The 18,373-nt window shown below is 44.5% G+C and overlaps 1 protein-coding gene across 3 annotated transcripts; it reads left to right on the top strand.

Moving 5' to 3' along the window:
• Window positions 1–27: 27 nt before the first annotated feature.
• On the top strand, window positions 28–18,059 carry PSTK (phosphoseryl-tRNA kinase). 3 transcript variants are annotated; one of them, XM_041742593.1, is made up of 7 exons: window positions 28–104; window positions 441–651; window positions 10,531–10,822; window positions 11,069–11,267; window positions 13,986–14,061; window positions 14,524–14,617; window positions 17,847–18,059. In XM_041742593.1, exons 2-7 carry the CDS (start codon window positions 607–609, stop codon window positions 18,044–18,046), a joined length of 906 nt encoding a protein of 301 aa, XP_041598527.1. In that variant the 5' UTR covers window positions 28–104; window positions 441–606; the 3' UTR covers window positions 18,047–18,059. The 3 variants fall into 3 exon arrangements, with proteins under 3 accessions (XP_041598527.1, XP_041598526.1, XP_041598525.1); XM_041742592.1 differs by lacking the exon at window positions 28–104 and having other exon boundaries at window positions 227–651; XM_041742591.1 differs by lacking the exons at window positions 28–104; window positions 441–651 and adding an exon at window positions 6,398–7,478.
• Window positions 18,060–18,373: the final 314 nt, after the last annotated feature.

The following is an 18,373-nucleotide window of genomic DNA, read 5'->3' as shown; positions in this document are numbered from 1 at the left end:
GCGCCGGTAGCCCTGGGCCGGGCGCTTCTAGCCCCGCGGCCGGCGGGCGGGGGAGAGCCCGGGTCGGAGCATGCGCGCGGCGGCACGTGGGCCCGGAGGGAGCTGTGCGCAGGCGCGGCGCGGGGGCGGGCGCGGGCGGTTTTAGCACGTGGGCGGGCGGAGCGAGCGGGCGGCGTGGGCGACGGTTGCCGGGCGGCCCGGGGGCGGTGACAGGTGCCTCCCTGCCTCTTCCTGTCACCCATCACCTTGAGAAAACTGGATAATGGCGTTCAAATAAAATAAATAAAATGGGAACGTGAGGGTTCCTCAGATTTGGGCTGACAGCAGCCTCTCTGGAGAATAGAAATCTCGCTCTGTCTCCTGTTACTTTTGTTTTAGGATTTGCTTTTCTGGGACTTCTGTTTTCGGTGCCAAATAGCTTTTATTTTGTGTTTCTTAAGGTCTTATTTGAGTTACGTGAGGATATGTACCTCCCGGGAATACAGATCTGCCTCGTCCCGAAAGTAGAGGGTTCTCGGAAAAAAAACAGCTTTCCTAACCCGACGTGGCCTGAAGAGGTGCCTCCCACCACCTCCACCGACTCTCTTCCTGGAAAGGCTTGTGCAGATGAGTTTTTCATCTTTTGACAGAAAAAAGGAAAACAGTCCACAGGTAAGTTCCAGAGTCCTTAAATGTGAAGGGCCTAGGACGTTTGCAAAGATTTTCAGTACTCCAGGTTCATTCTAAGTCGTCTACACCAGTATTTCTACCTATATATCTTGCTTCTGTGGTCATAAATTCCATTTTGTTCAAGGTAACATTTTGGGGGAGTCCAAAGGAAAATACACTTTTCTTCAAAAACAGCGATCTTCAATTTAAAGAGGGAGAACAGGGATCCCTGGGTGGCGCAGCGGTTTGGCGCCTGCCTTTGGTCCTGGGCGCGATCCTGGAGACCCTGGATCGAATCCCACGTCAGGCTCCCGGTGCATGAGGCCTGCTTCTCCCTCTGTGTGTGACTATCATAAATAAATAAAAATTTTAAAAAATAAAATAAAGAGGGAGAACAATGTTATCAACTGGATTTTTACTTCCTTAAATAGGATGAATGACTAGGAGGCAAGAAACTAAAGACTTATGGTTTACCCTTCTTTCCTTCCCATCATTCAGTACATCAGCAGGTCTTGGTTTTTCTTAAAGGAAACCTTTCTCATCTTTCTTCATCTCTGGGTCTTCTGTTTTCAAGCGCTAGCTTTCATCTGGACAATTCCCAGGGTTTCTTTACTGTCAGAAGCCTTCACTCTCATGACCTCCATTCAGTCCTCTGCTCCTTCTGGTGCTTCACATCATCATCATCTTTAGTGCTTAGCATGACATACAAAGTCCTTTGTACAGTGACTCTTGCCTGCCTCTTCCCACCTACTACTGTCTCCCGCCCCCCCCCCCCCGCACATATTTTCCCCTTGACCTGGAATGCCCCTTTTGGGGCAGTAGAAAGCACCCAGTTTATGATTCAAAACCAGACAGATACCACTTTCCTATAGAATTAGACTAATTTCTCTGTACTACACTTGCCCTTTCTAAGTATGTCCAAAAAACCAGAGCTGGGTGGTAAAAGCAGATTTTACTCAGAACTATTGCGGTAGGAGAAAGACATCCATATAGAACCAGGCTCCAGTCTGAATATAGCATGGACAAAGGGGAATTCATGCCCAAGTAGCAGGGTAGGGAGTCTGTGGTGGAAAATTACTGAGAGGAATCACCAGGGGTCAGGGGAGTTCTGGCTAAACCAGATTAATGGGATTTTTGCTGATGAAACAGAGGGATGATGAGACAGCACCTGGGGGATACTACCTGCCAGGAAGCACCACCACTTGGGCTTCACCTCCCTTCTGATTCTGACTTTTGGAATATCCTACAGTTGACAGGAATTCCTTCTTCTCACCCTGCCTCCAGCTGGACCTATAATATGGAAGGTGGAGGAAAGAGTGACTTCCCTACTCTTTTTCCCCCAACCCTCATTTACAGGTGCTTCCCGCGCCATCTCATTTATAATCTCTATTCTGGTTAGCAACATTACTGTACTCTGTACAGTTTTCAATACAGCCTGGCATCAAGCTTTGCAAGGAAATGTGGAAATGATGGGGAAGCTCTTGATCTAGAGGTGGATCTGTGGCCACATCCATGATATCAACTATGTGACATCTTATTCTGAAGTTGTTTTGTTCAGTAAAATGATTAACTTGCTCAGAACTTGCACATTCCCAAAAACCTGATGCTTGCCAAGGTCCTGGGAATATCCTCTAAGCTGTTGGACTATCCTGCTAGATCACATTGTCTTTTAACTAGGGGCCTTGGGTTCCACCATCTCTAGGTCATGCTGAACAGGATTTATAATGAAGGGCCACATTCTATTAGTTTGACTTCTGAAGGGTTGAAGACTAAGTAACTGTCAACACATGGGTGCTCCACGCCTGCATGACCCCCCAATAAAAACCTTGGATACCAAGATTCAGAGGAGCTTCCTGGTTGACACTACTCAGTATTCTGCACATGTCGTCACACGTCGTTGCTAGGAAAATTAAGTGCTGTCAGTACAACTCCACTGGAGAAGACAACTGGAAGACATCTGGTCTCCCCTGGATTCTGCCCTATGTAGCTTTGCTTTTCTAGTTTTTTTTTTTTTTAAGAGAAAAAGAGATTTTATTCATGAGAGGAACAGAGAGGGAGAGGCAGAGAGAGAAACAGGCTCTATGCAGGGGGCCTGATGTGGGACTCGATCCAGGGATCCCCACTTTTCTAGTTTTAACCTGCATCCTTTCATGTTTAAGAGTCTAAGGCACACACAGCAACAAGACATGGTTATATCTCATCACCGCGAGTCTAAAGCTTTTCTGAGTCTTTCTAGTAAATCACTGAATCAGGGTGGCCATGGCGACCACAACACACCTGTGGTCATCAGTATATAGTCTGATATATAGTCTTCCATTAGTAACACCATTTAAATTCTAAGTAGGGAGAGTTGTAAAGGTGGGTTTTGTTTGTTTTTAAGATTTTATTTATTTTGGAGAGAAAGCATGAGCCTGTTCTGTGCTTAGCAGGCCTCGATTCCATGACTCTGAGATCATGAACTGAGCCAAAGTCAAGAGTCGGATACTTAACTGGCTGAGCCACCCAGGTGCCCCTGTAGAGTTTTATTAGCAGATAGTGTATGTGGCTTTTAAAAAGAACCCATGCTATTGTTACATGCTTTTCTTCCCTACCTCTGCCCACCATCACTACCCTAGAGTCTTAAAGAGAATAATTTAAATTTAGGGGAAAAGATTTCTTTAAAAATACAAATAGAGGTATTAGGGAATGAGGTAGATAGGAATCATGTAACTGTCTTGTTGCTGTGTGTGCCCTACAACATTGCCCTTCTTAAACATTTTGATATTAGAACTCTTTTATTCCCTTAAATTATTGAAAACTGCGAGGAGATTTTGTATGTTTTACCTTGATAATTAAAAAAAAATTAACAACATATTCTGCTTGGAGCTGCAGTAATGTACACAGATGTGAATGATCCAGTAAAATATATTGAAAAGGTAACCAGCATGGGGTAACATGGTATGTATGGAAAAATCAACTCCAGGCTTCAAAATACCTGGCTTTAAATAAACTTTCATAATGCATCCATTTCATAGGATTGTTTTAGTCCACATTTTTCGGAACTCAGTGGTGACTTGTTTACCTAGAATTTTAAGGTCTGGGTAAACCAACTCTTCTTGATAAATTTTGGTAAATTTATAATGAAGGAAAGTAGCATCTGAGCTAAATGAACCATAAAATGTATTTTGTTATCTTTTGTTGTTTGACACTTGTAACATTCTGAAGAAGTAACCCATCAAAATTTCTACATAATATGCTCTTAATTCATTTTGAATATTGCATGCTTCCTATAAAAATTGCCCATGTTTATGCAAAATTACAGAATTTTGAGATATATTTATTAATGTTCCTCCAGGGATATGTTATTATAATGGATTTCAGGTAAGGGAAACTATACCAGTTTCACCTTTGACAGCTGTACTTTTATATGAAATATAATGTGAACAGCCAAATTTTCTGAAATAGTGGCTATATTTATATGCTGTGGACATTTTTAATTTTCTCAAAGTATGAGGGTTTTTTTGTTTTTTTTAACAGTAGATGTCTTTATTTATGGGTGGATACCCAGCATAACACAGTATCTGGTACCAAATGAACATTGAGTAACTTCTACAGCGTTAAAATATTGCTCATTTATTAGACTGTTGAGATTGTTAAAACATCTTTTTAACTATTTTAAATATATAATAGTGGTAGGAAGTAAGGACACAATGAGAAAGCTCATTGGAAATCTCTAGGAAGTGTTTTCTTCCAAGAGTTTTGAAAGTTTGTTAAGAAACCCAAGACATTGAAATCAGAGGTTGGCCCAGATCCTCCTTAGAAGAAACTGCTTCCTGTACCTGTGGTCTTTTTCAGCCACTTTGGTGGTCATTAATGAGAGTTAATAAGAGTATTCTGGGTCTAACTACCTACTTTCAGCATAGTATGTCATTTACTTGTTCTTACAATACCACATTTCCTCACCTTACAATACTAAGGGCAGAGTGGTCTTTGCGAAATCAGAAACAGTACATATTGTAAAATTACTTCAAGATCTGGTAACATTTCACTATCTGGCTCACATTTTAGGATACCTTTGTTAGGTTTTTAAAAAACCCAAGAAGATGATTGGTGACTTGACGATGATCCAACTGTAAATATTTAGTATAGAAAAGGAGCCAGTAAGCTCACAAGTTTTACCCTGGTCTGAAATTTACAGGATTTTTTTAAACGGGTATGAATAAACACCTCACTGGAAAGCAAAGAAAGGCAGTTCATTTTCACAGGCCCATGGAGACGTGGCAGCTGAAGGGATAGAGTTTGGACAAGTCATGAACACCATGCTAGCAATGCCATGTTTGGGTTAATAAGGTAAAGCACCTCAAAGTTTTTTTTGTAAAGATTTATTTATTCGTGGGGGGGGGGGAGAGGCAGAGGGAGAATCGTAAAGCAGACTCCCTGCTGAGCAAGGAACCCCATGGGTCTCAGGCCCTGACCCCGAGATCATGACTTGAGCCAAAATTAAGAGTCTGACACTTAACAAACTGAGCCACCCAGGTGCCCAGGTCAAGGTATTTTTAAAAATCTGACTAGAAAGAGGTTCCAGGTTTTGCTCTATGAATTAGTAAAGCAAAAAGAAATTGGCTAGAGGTGAGGGGTGAGGTTTAACTACTGTTGCTGTGATTAAGGAAATCTGCGCTTTGGCAAGCTAGACTGTTAGTGGTGTGTTAGCAGCTGAAGAACTCAAGTCCTGAGTTGGCAAAAAAAACAATGTTAAAGTCACCAGAGGAGGAATCCTGCTTCTGAAGATCCTGAAGGTGACAGAAGGTGGAATCTCAGATTTTCTCAAGTGCCCTTTTGAGGACTTCACTCATTATACGGATCAGGAGACAAACCCAGGTGTCACACATAGTTCTGTGTTCACTTGGTCCCAGTTCCCCCTAAGGACAATTAACGTATTTGGAACAGGCAGCTGAATCAAAGTGAACTGAAAACTCTCCTGAGAAGAAACTAATTGAACAGCCTCCAACATGGGACAATTTAGCCAAGCAAAAGTTGGCATTGAGTGTCGGGCACCTCCTAAAACCTGCGTGGTAGTCAGGAGACGTAGGCAAGGCGAAGGTCCCGGGCAATGCCTATGGCTCTGAGGGGCAGAAATGACAACTAGGAAGGTGAGGTCTGTCAAGCCGTCTCCCCCCAAGCTCAGAGTAGAGTGACTGCTCCAGCATGAAGGGGTACTGGCCAACCTCCTTGCGTCTGAGGACTAGACGGGACAGAACGATGACAGCTGAGGCTGCACTTAGTCACGGTGACCACCAATCTAAGAGCGTTTTAAACCAAGTTTAACATCCCAAGTACAAGTGACCTGTGCCCCTTCAGATCATAGGTTTGTAGGGAGGTAAAATGGGCCACAAACGTCCGTTGGGGATGGGGTTGTTTTTTGGTCCCGCCTATTGCCCCTGTAATACTGCAGTGACGCTAAAGATTAGATCCGTCTGGTACGGATACTAGAATCTAACAGCAATGAAAGTTTGGGTCCTTTCCCTCCCCCAAGTTGTTAGTATTCTCATCTTTTTCCTTAAGTCAACAGAGGTGGGAAGGGAAGTAAACGGTAGACACGCATTGTCAGTATGCAAAGCTTTTTAAGTTCCAAGAAGCTGCCTGCTGAGGTTCAATAAATGGACTAGATTTCTGTCCAAAGTTCTGTATCTTTGTTGCTGACGTCATTTATTTGGGCTTTGGGCACTCAGCAACCACCCCCCACACTGCCTTGCAGCTGGGAGACCTTGGGCTTGCTGCTCCGTTGTCATAACATTCCTTACTTGTTCTTGCACGGGACCAACGACCGAATATCAGGAGTATGTGTAACTCGTGGCTCACCTTCCAGAGAACATGTAGGTGGACGTGCTCAGCGGTCCAATTAGGTCAGATTTCACACCGCGTTACTGATTGCATTTTGCCCGCCCCCCCCCCTCCATTCTACCTCGTTTGCACACATTTTGAACTCACCACTTTATGACTAAGAATCCCCTTTAAGGTGAAAGTCAGAACATGAATTCAACTTCTCTACATCACAACCCCATACAAGGAATTTTATACCTCTCCCCAGCTTGGTATTTCTCTTTTAACACCAAAATACTATCCTCTGAGTGAATGCACTGGAACGCAGGTCTCGGGATGTTGCCATCCTGCCCCCGCTTCTCACACTCGCTGCAAGTGTGGGTTCACTTTGTCCTTCCGCCCGTCACGTGCAGCAGGGGCCGCCGAGCACGGGGTCGGGCAGGCAGCGGCAGCCTCACATTCTGACCCCAACTGACCTTTCGAAGACCTGCAAGTTTGCAGCAGGGAGGCTGAGCTAAGTCTAACTGAGCACTTAGTCCAAGTGTCGACCCGTTGGGAGATGTCCAGGGGTCAGGAAGTGCATCGCCAAGGTGTCCCCGCCATCGAGGACTCGGCCCCCCAAGCGGTCGGCGGCAGCGGCGGCGGCTCCGCGGACCTCGGGGACGCCGCGGGGACAGCGGGCCGCGCACCGCGCCGGCCTTGGGAGCGCCGCCCGGCCTCCCCACCCGGCGGCGCAGCAGCCAGACTGCGCGTGCGCGCTGGGCGGGCGGTGCCGGGGACGACGCTGCCAGCCGCCTGCCGTCTCCCGCGACAGCATGAAGACCGCCCAGGACGCCAAGGGAGCGCGCGGCGAGCGGCCGCAGAGGATAGGCCTCTGTCTCCTCTGCGGCCTGCCGGCAGCAGGAAAGTCAACCTTGGCGCGGGCCCTCCGCCACCGGCTGCGCCAGGAGCAGGGCTGGGCCGTCGGCGTCGTCGCCTACGATGACGTCATGCCGGACGCGTTCCTGGAGGAAGCGAGCGCGCGGCCATTGGTCAGGACGGAGTGGGCGGGGCCTGGGCCGCGGCGCCTGCGCGGAGGGGGACGGAGGCGCCGCGCCGGGCGTGGGGGGCCGCGCCGGGCGTGGGGCCTGTGACTCCGCCCTGGAGTCAGTCATTCTCTGTAGAGGCTCGCGAGCCTCCTTGGGGCACGTGTGCGTTGCGCGGTCTGTCCTGAGGCTGAGGGCGGCGTGGGGTTCGGCAGCGCGCGGGGGGGTGGGGGTGGGGGTCCTGGGAAAATCCCGCAGCCGCGGGCGGGAAGCTCCAGCACAGCCGGCCGAACATCCCGCCGTGGGCGAACCTTTTGTTTTTATTATTGGAGTTCGATTTGCCAACATAGACCATAACACCCAGTGCGCATCCCGCCAAGTGCCCCGCTCGGTGCCCGCCACCCAGTCACCCCCACCCCCCGCCCTCCTCCCCTCCCACCACCCCTAGTTCATTTCCCAGAGTTAGGAGTCTCTCATGTTCCGTCTCCCTCCCTGATATTTCCCACTCATTTTCTCTCCTTTCCCCTTTATTCCCTTTCACTATTATTTATATTCCCCAAATGAATGAGACCATATAATGTTTGTCCTTCTCCGATTGACTTATTTCCCTCCAGTTCCATCCACGTTGAAGCAAATGGTGGGTATTCATCGTTTCTAATGGCTGAGGAATATTCCATTGTATACATAGACCACATCTCCTTTATCCATCATCTTTCGATGGACACCGAGGCTCCTTCCACAGTTTGGCTATTGTGGACATTGCTGCTAGAAACATCGGGGTGCAGGTGTCCCGGCGTTTCACTGTATCTGCATCTTTGGGGTAAATCCCCAGCAGTGCAATTGCTGGGTCGCAGGGCAGGTCTAGTTTTAACTCTTTGAGGAACCTCCACACAGTTTTCCAGAGTGGCTGCACCAGTTCACATTCCCACCAACAGTGCAAGAGGGTTCCCCTTTCTCCACATCCTCTCCAACATTTGTGGTTTCCTGTCTTCTTAATTTCCCCCATTCTCGCTGGTGTGAGGTGGTATCTCATTGTGGTTTTGATTTGTATTTCCCTGATGGCAAGTGATGCAGAGTATGTTCTCATGTGCTTGTTGGCCACATCTGTGTCTTCCTCTGTGAGATTTCTGTTCATGTCTTTTTGGCCATGTGCGAATCTTTGTGGGTCTTCCAAGTTCATACAATTCGGGGAAATTTTTTTTTAAGAAAAAGGATACAGAATTTTTAAATAACAAAATTCTCAGGGTCCCTCCCACGACAGTAGAAAGCTGTGCCAACGAAGGGCCTGGCTTCTGGAGCTCACTCCTCATTTATCTCAGGGTAAATCTGCATCTGCCAGTCAAGAGAAAGTGGTCGTTTCCTAGGTGACCACCAGACAAGGTAGTGGGCCTGTGTGTAGTGACCAACGTGTTCCAAGGATATTTCTCTTTAATCCTTCAAATCACGCTGAGCCCGGCTCCTCCTTTGGAGGAGCACATGGAAACAGAACTCTCAGGGAAGAATAGATTCATGTCTCCCATCTCATTCCCACTCCAGAGCAAATCCTCTTTAACAGATTCTGAAAATTTTAAATATTTGTGGCTTAATATCCCAGTGCAGATGGACGCACCTAAATAACATGTAAATGTGATGTGATTCCACTCTGTAAATATATATGCATAAATATAGTACATGTGGTGGATGGAAAATTGGGGACTGCTCCAGCAAAATTTATATATGCTTTCCTATTCTTTTTTTTTTTTTTAAGATTTTATTTATTGATTCATGAGAGAGAGAGGCACAGACACAGGCAGAGGGAGAAGCAGGCTGCATGGCAGGGAGCCTGATGAGGGACTCAATCCCTGGTCTCCAGGACCACATCCTGGGCTGAAGGCAGCACTAAACTGCTGAGCCACCCGAGCTGCCCATACTTTCCTATTCTTGTTTAATTTCGGGATAAATACAGCATCAAGTCCCTGGTGGCACTAGATTTAGTTGGATGATAGTATTTTCACCACTTGAGTGAATGCTGGACGTTGTTGAGAAGGATCGTTATATTTGCTGGGCTTTTTCACTCACTTTTATTGTTACATTTTTTCCACTCTCCCCTAGAGACAAAGGCCATGGGACTCTTCCAGTCACCATGGGTAGGAAATCTTAACCTTCTAGGAAGTGATCATGTTTCCTTTTTAGTAGGTTTAGCTGATGTATTTGTTATATGTGCTGTAATCTCAGTGATGCGGTAGGGATGGACAGGTGGGATAGGGATCCTTATCTCATGTTCCTGTTTTCTCTCCGGCCTGGACCTCATAACTCTGTCCCTGCTGCCCATAGCCCTTGAGCAGCATAAGATTACCTGTATTCTCAAGTTATTTAGAGATAACTTCCCTTCAGTCTACTTTCCTATCAGTCTCTTCCTTCAGTTTACTTTCTCTATCTTTCCCCATCCCATTTCAACTCTGTTGTTAGCCTGAAGTCCCCAAACACCTTTCAGCTGACCTTTTCTGTCCACAACTTTTCTCATTTCAAGGGCAAATGAGCATAGCTATATCTAAGACAGACTATTTTATTTTGGCAGGATATTGATTCTGGCTTTTTATTTCTCCTGGATGGTCACAGTTTTTCACTCTTTGATCTAGTCACTTATTCATTTCATTTACATTTCTGGAGCTCCTGTTAGGTTTCTGACCCTCTGCTGGAGGCTGGGTATACAGTGGACTATTGACCTAGCCGAGAGAGAGAGAAAGAGAGAGAGAGAGAGAGATGTGCAAACAAATACCTAAACACCCTCCTGAGTGGAGACCCAGGATATCCTGTAGACAAAGGAGAGTCTGAGCTGCCTCCTATGTGGTTGAGTCTGAGGAGATTGCAGAGGTCTAACATCAATGAGTAGGAGTTTCGGGGCAGAGGAAACAGTATAGGCGGAGATATGGAGACATGGCAAAACAGGTTGTGCTCAGAGAATTCCAAATAGTGTGGCACCGTGAGCTGAAATGTTCATGCGGGGTGGGTGGCAATAAGCATGACCACCTTACTGGCCAAAGCCTAATATAACTTGTACTTCTTCCATCTTTTCTAGCCATCCCAATGGAAATTGCTTCGACAAGAACTGTTGAAGTACCTAGAATGCTTCTTGATGGCTGTCATTAATGGGTGTCAGGTGTCTGCCCCACCCAACAGGACTGCAGCCATGTGGGAGGATTTTATAACTTGCTTGAAGCACCAAGATCTGGTATCCTCTGCTACGCTGGAAACCCAGTCTTGCTACCTCTTAACGAAGACTGCGGTTTCTAGACCTTTGTTTTTGATTCTAGATGACAACTTTTATTACCAAAGTATGAGATACGAAGTCTATCAACTGGCTCGGAAATGTAATTAAAATATTTTGTTTCCTTACACACAGACATTTGTTTGCATGTCAAAATCACTACTGTTTTTAATGAGAATGTAATTGGATCAGGAAGGGAGTATAAATGTACTTAATTTTCAAAGCTAGATGTTCAGCGTTGCAAATGGTTTTTCTGCTGCCACCAGGATAATTTGTCTAATTTGTTTATGTCACACTTTGGGAAAAAAAACAGCACACCAGTAATTTTGTGGTTTAATATTGTTTTCAGATTCATTAGGTTTTTGCCAGCTCTTTTTAGATTGTTCTCTTGAGACCTGTTTACAGAGGAATGGCCAGAGACCCCAGGCCCTGCCTGCCGAGACCATCCACCTGATGGAAGGAAAGATAGAAAAGCCCAACCCTGAGAAAAATGCTTGGGAGCACAACAGCCTCATAATTCCAAGTACAACATGTTCTTCCGAGGCCAGGTATCCCACACAAAGCCAACCTTTGCTGTGTGCCTACCTGAGCCAGCCATTGTGTTCATTGCTTGACTCATATCCACTTGGTTAATCTTTACACAAGTCTGGGAGAGAGACTGTTATCTTCTTTCCCTTACAGAGAAGAGGCCACTAAGTAAGAAAGTTAGTTTGCCCCACGTCATCGAGCATGTGGCAGCTGAGACGTGTACTCTTGGTTTTTTTTTAATAAGATTTTATTTATTTATTCATGAGAGACACACAGAGAGAGGCAGAGACACAGGCAGAGGGAGAAGCAGGCTCCATGCAGGGAGCCCGACGTGGGACTTGATCCCGGGACTCCAGGATCACACCCTGGGCTGAATGCAGCACTAAACTGCTGAGCCACCCGGGCGGCCCACATGTACTCTTGTTAAGACTGTGTTGTCACAGAGATCAGAGCAGGGGATGCAGAGTAGGAAGCATTTTTGAAACTCTTGCTAAAGTAGCACAGTCTAAAAAGGTTGTCTGGTAACTTTGCTACAGAAAGAAAAAGAGTAGAAGTGGTGGAGTCCGAATTTTGCCTTAAACCTCCCTGTTGATATCCCCTGTGTACATGTGAGGCTGGTAGGCTGCAGTGCTAATGCTTTCACTCACAATCTATGTTTTGGGAGTTCTGCAGCAGCGCATTTCTAATGGAATTTTCAGGGGTAATGGAAATGTTCTGTATTTGTGCTATCCAGCGTGGTAGCTGCTGGCCACATGCGACTATTGAGAACTTGAAACATAGCCAGTGCCTCTGACAGCCAAATTGTAAACTTTATTTTAATTGCTTCCCACTTAAATAGCCTCTTGTGGCTTGTTGGCTCTTGTATCAGAGAGCAGAATTCTAGAGCTGTATTGCCCACGTTTCCTTCGCCCCTGCCTAAGTGTTGTCCACAGGGGATCAGCAGTTTTTAAAAGGCTCATTTTAAAAATTCATTCGTCAAAATTCAGTTCCCAGGATAGTTTCCATGGGCTTCAAACATATACTTGAACGTACTAAGAAAAAGGTAGATATAAGTAACCATAGTTTATAAGGATTATGAAATAAGCTACTGCTAAGGTTTCTAATTTTGACTTATCCTGAACCTTTGAGCGGGCACATAACAGCTGATTGCCACTCATTCTGGAATACTTAACATTTTCTCCTTTGGAAGTGATTGGCCGGCTGAGACATCGAGATATCTGTCCCATGAGAATGTCCTACTGTTACCAATGCTTTGAGACCAAGAGGGCCAGTTCTTGCCAAAAGCAAGAAAGGGTGTGAGTTTCTCCCATGCTATTGCCCACACTTAGCATAATCTGTTTTGTCTTGAGTCTTCGGAACCCGGCTACCTGTTCTCACATATCCAGAATAGTCACAGCATCAGTGAAGGGGTGGTTGCAAGTCTGGTGGCCCTGCATTAGAAATTGAAAGATGATCTGACAAATGTACCTTTTCTGGGCCTTTATGAAATGCTCCTACTTAACCACCATTACTGCTAGTAGTGTTGCTGCTCACAGCAACAGCTGTTCAGCAGATACTGCGTATTGGGCATGTTCTGAACACTTCCTATGTATAATCTCATTCAATCCTAACAAAACAACTCTTGAAGATAAATAGAATTATCCCCATTTTAGGGATGCGATAACCAGCCCAAGTAAGATAACACATCCAGGGAGTAGGTGGCAGACCCAAGGTTTGGGCCCCATGCAGTCCCTTTTCAGCGTGAGAAAGATCATCTTGAGGTTGAGATTTAACTGTGTTTACTCATCACTCAGGCTGGCCTAAATTATTTCAATGCCACCCTCTACACTCTGAGTAGAATCCGTACTCATTACCATAAATAACATGCTCTGACCCCAGTTAACTTTCCAACCTCACATCCTACTACATCCCGCCCTTGCTATTTTTCAGCCAGACTGGCCTTTATTCCATGAATGTGAGGAGGTTTATCTTGCCTCAGGGCCTTTGTACCTGGGATTCCCCCTACCCTTCCCACCTATTTATGATTGACTTTCCCAACCATCGTAACCAACGTGAAGAGTGTTCGTTGGACTAATCCGTCACTCCTTTAATACCAACATTTTGTTTATTTTCTTCACTCATCCACTTGTCACTGTCTGAAATTACAGTTTTTTCTTAATTATTGAGACCAATAATGTAATCATTACTAGGCTTAGGGTAGGGATTTTGCTGTTCCCCCAGCCTAGCACATAGTCTCATATACCTGGTTGTATATTTTTCATATAAGAAGATACTGAATAAAGTCTCATCAAATGAAGGGATGAATTCTACCTCAATGCTCTGTGGCTCCTTGACCAGTAAGGAACGTGGCTACTCTACATCCAGTAAACAAGCAAAGGCCAGAAAGTACAGACAGTATCCTTCCGTAGGGACTAAAATAGACCTGTAGTAGCCTAGAGTTTAGCACTTAATGAGGGAAAACAATGTCTTTTGAAAGCTTATTGAAAGGAGTCTTAGGAAATTCGTATATTTTAAATAAGGAGAATCTTTTGCCTTATAATTTGTTTTAAGCTTCTGCATTTAGATTTTGCATGTAGAAGGTAGCTTCCAAATCATTTCGTTCTTCCCTCTTGGCTTAAGACCTTTGGGTTATAGCACGTTTATTCTTCTAGAATGCTATTTAGTATTCAAAAATACAAGTTTAAAAAAAAAAAAAAGGTTTGATACAAGGATTTATTTTATCTCACCTTCTCTTATAGCCTGAAGTTGACTGACTTATTGCTTACTGCTTTGGAAAATCCAGTAACATATATTGAGGACAATGTGGAACAAAAGGTAAATCTTCCAGTATAGATTTAGTATAAACGGGAAGGCATGACTTTTTGAAGGAAGGTCTTTTTGAGCGGAGTGTAAAATATGAGTAAAATGTGAAAAATGCTTTGTCACTGCCTTGGCATCTCAGCAGCATTCAGCTTCTGACACCTGCCTGCAGTGGTGTACCAGCTGGTCAGAGCCGATTGACATTATGGTGGAGTTGGTAACTTGAAACGGGCAAGGACAGGAACATTTGCACCACAGATATTGACAAACACTGGAAACGGGTTGTGTTGCTGTTGTTTCTGGAGAGCCCGTTAGTAGACATTTACCAGCACCCTCTCCCCAGATGGGACCATCTCCTAGGGAGGGACAACTGGAACAGAAAAGCCACCTTAGCTCCCCCTTTAGTCTTATCCAATACGTGTCACCCGTTAGCCATCTCTTTTATAAAACTTCCTATACAATGTCTGTATCACATAGAAAGCGGACAGGATCATTTGCTCAACTAATGTTCTGCATCAAGCTGATCAGATGCTCCGAAGGATTGTCTCTCAGACAATGAAGGAAGCAAAAGGTATGTTGCATATTCGCATGGGGTGTAGTTGATACCACTCTGCTGCTGGTCCTGTTCTCTTGACCCTTTGGGTGGCTTATTAGTTTTCCGTCCTAATGTTTTTATCATGTTTTCAGCTTCAGTATGCAGCCTGGTTATATAAAACTAAAAATTCTACCCCTAAAACAAAGTATTCATTCAGTACGTTTTTGTTGAGTGGCTACTCTGTGTGAGACTTTATTCTAGATACCGGGGCATCAGCAGGGAACAGCACGTTATACTAAGCAGACAGCCAAATACTGGAGTATCTGCTGATGCCCTGCAGGAAAATAGAGTAGGGTAAGGTAGCAGAGAGTGATGGGAGAAGTAGAAGGTAGCTTCCAAATCATTTCATCATTCTTCCCTACTGGCTTAAGATCTTTTTTAAAGAGTAGTGAGGAAGGCTTCTCAGCGATGACCTGTAAGCCGAGAGATGAATGAACCGAAAGGGCAAGCATAGTTATCTGGTGGCAGATCATTCCAGGCAGTGGACACAAATGCAGAAGTCCAGAGGTGAAGTTGTTTAGTATGTTCTAGAGCAGAACAGAAGCTATTGAGTCGGACGAAGGAACCAGAAGAGGTGGTCAGGGACCACACGTCAAATTGGCAAGCTTAGCATACCATCAGTCTGATCTTGGATGCAGGATGGGCTAGTTCTAGAAAATAACCTTTAGGTTTTAAATATTGAACTCTTGCTATATTTAAATTTTGATTCAAAACCTAACATCAGCTTAACATTTCTTGAGCTTTTATATGCCAGGTGTCTTATACATCCTATTGCCAGTCTTTACAGCCCCATGAGGTGAGTGTAATTTTACAGATGGGGACATGAAGGTTCTGGGAGGATCAAGTAACTTGCCAAAGGCTGAAGATACTTGGACAGCCTGGGTTCAGAGTCAAGGCTGACTTTAGTGAGTGCTTTCTCTTATGGTTCCCACGTCACCAGCATTGATTATGTATTTTTTAAAGACTTTATTTGAGACACTGAGCAAGAGAGAGCAGAGCACAAGTCAGGGGAGGGGCAGAGGGAGAGCAAGGAGCAGACTTTCCGCTGATTAGGGAGCCCATTGTGGGCCTTGATCCCAGGATCCTGGGATCATGACCTGAGAAGGCAGATCCTTAACCAACTGAGCCACCCAGGCACCTTTCTAGCATTGACTTAATACCTTTACAAAAGTTTAGAATGTTGAAAAAGGAAACAGAACCCTAACCATACAGTGGTTTTTATACGTTTTTTTTTTATCACGATCCATAAGCAGATTTTATCTTGTATCCATAAGCAGATCTTATCTTGTACCCTAGTGTGTAGCCCAGTATATGACCACATGCATGTGTAGCAACAAGTTTCACAAAACCCTCACATGTGTAGTGAGCTCTACTGAATTCCATTTGATTTCATTTTAGAAAAACACTGCTTGCAACCTGCATCTCGCTTGTAGGTTACGGTCCAAAGCTTGAAAACTAGAGGCCTGGAACAGAAACAGCAACACAATTAGATTGGAAACAAAAACAGTTGTAGGAGTTCTCTCTCAACCATTTGCCTTTCTTGTCTTCTGAATAAAATGAAGAGAGGGGGAGAAGGGGGAAGGGACTAGGATTATGAGCTTGACTCAGTGAGTATCTTGACTCACTTTCCGCCCGTTAAAAAACTTGTGTGTGTGTGTGTGTGTGTGTGTGTGTGTGAAGGAGGTGCTACTAGCTTCTAGATCTATCCTTAAAGTAGAAAATGAGTTCCCTTACCATCAAGAAAGTGAAGATAACCCACAGATTGGGAAAAATACTTGCAGATCATGTGTCTCATAGACTTGTATCCAAAATAGGTAAAAGACTCGCACCACTCAATAAAGACACCCCAATTTTATTTTAAAAATTTTTTTAAATTTTTATTTATTTATGATAGTCACACACACACACACACACACACACAGAGAGAGAGGCAGAGACATAGGCAGAGGGAGAAGCAGACTCCATGCACCGGGAGCCCGACGTGGGATTCGATCCCGGGTCTCCAGGATCGCGCCCTGGGCCAAAGGCAGGCGCTAAACTGCTGCGCCACCCAGGGTTCAAGACACCCCAATTTTAAAAATGGGCAAAGGGTCTAAATAGATATTTCGCCAGGGAAGATACACAAATGGCCAAACCACAAGAAAACACATTTGACATCAGTAGTCCTCAGGGAAATGCAAATCAAAACCATGATGAGATGCTAGTGCCCATCCACCAGGCCAGCCAGAATCAAAAAGTGCAAGTGGTGGTGAGAATGTGGAGAAATGCAAACCCTTGTACAGGACTGGTGGGGATGGAAAGTGGGTACTTGCTTTGGCAAACAGCCAAGCAGATCTTCACACGATTAAACATAGTTACCCTGGGACCCAGCAATCCCACTCCTAGGTTATCTGCTTGAGAGAATTGAAAACATATGTTCATATAAAAATATGTACACAAATATTTATGTCAGCATTATTCCCGGTAGCCAGGATGAACCTTTAAAACAGTACGCAAAGTGAAAGAAGCCATCACAAATGGCCACATATTATTGCTTGAGTCGGTCATGTGAAATCGAGAGCCACGCTAGTACATTAGTGGTTGCTTAGGGATTTGGGGTAGGGTGGGGGACAGGGTGGGAGGGTGGGAGCTAATGCAGGGTTCTGAGACAATGAGGTGTTCCCAGATGGATGTGGGGATAGCTGCACGTATCTGCAGGTATACTGAATCATACTTTAGAGGAGTAAAGTGTATGGTATGCAACTTTCATCTCAATAAAGCTGTAATAAATCAATCACATTACCCACATGACTCGTGGCTGCTGGCTTGACTAGGGGCAGAACATTTTCATCATTGTAGAAAGTTATAGATGGGACAACTGCTCTAGAGGTTATTTATCAGTTTCAAAACAAATTGTCATCTTTCAGTTCTCCTTTTTTGCCTACCTGTTAGTTCAAGAAGATTCTAAATCAACTATCTTGTCAGACAACAACAAAAATCCTTTTCCGGCTTCTTTTCTGCTCATGCATTTCATAGCCAGGTATTGGAAAGATTGGTTGTCACGTCAGTGTGACCCTGTCTCTATAGCTCTATAGTACCTCTACTTGACTGTGATTATTAACATAATAAGCTGATTGGTTTGTCTGAAGTATTCAAATTCATTTCCTGATGTTACTAGACAGCCCAACTTGCTTACACAAATAATTTGAGTATCTTTTCATTTTAGATGAACAAGTGCTTCCTTTCAACTTGAAGCTTCTAGCAGAAGAACTCAACAAGCTCAAAGCAGAATTTTTGGAAGATCTAAAACATGGAAACAAAAAATACCTGTGCTCTCAAGAAACCGTCCACATACCAGATATTATTTCTTTTTTTCATTATGAGAAAGATAACATTGTCCGGAAATATTTTTCAAAGCCACATTAAAACTTCTGAACTTCCAATCAAATGTCCAATTTTGGTTAAGATTATGTGAACTAAAATTGTTTTGGGCTACTAGGTGGTTTCTCACCCAATGACATGAATTGCCAAAGACTTATTAAAAAAAAAAGTAACCTTCCACCCTAAAGATTTGTCATAACAGAAATTACCTCAGTCACTTGGCAGACGTGACATGGGTAATTAGGCATCAGAAACAGGCTTCCTCATGTGTGTCAGAACCCTCAGGGTAGGGCTGGTGGGGACAGGGGTCTTGTTGAGTGGATCCTCAGGAAAGCAGAAAGTAGGAAGGAGACAAGATGTGGATGCAAGGAA

Source organism: Vulpes lagopus, chromosome 2 (genome assembly GCF_018345385.1).
Source record: "Vulpes lagopus strain Blue_001 chromosome 2, ASM1834538v1, whole genome shotgun sequence".
Taxonomy (NCBI): Eukaryota; Metazoa; Chordata; class Mammalia; order Carnivora; family Canidae; genus Vulpes; species Vulpes lagopus.
The sequence above is the reverse complement of the archived record's forward strand: the minus strand, read 5'-3'. Positions and strand labels throughout refer to the sequence as shown.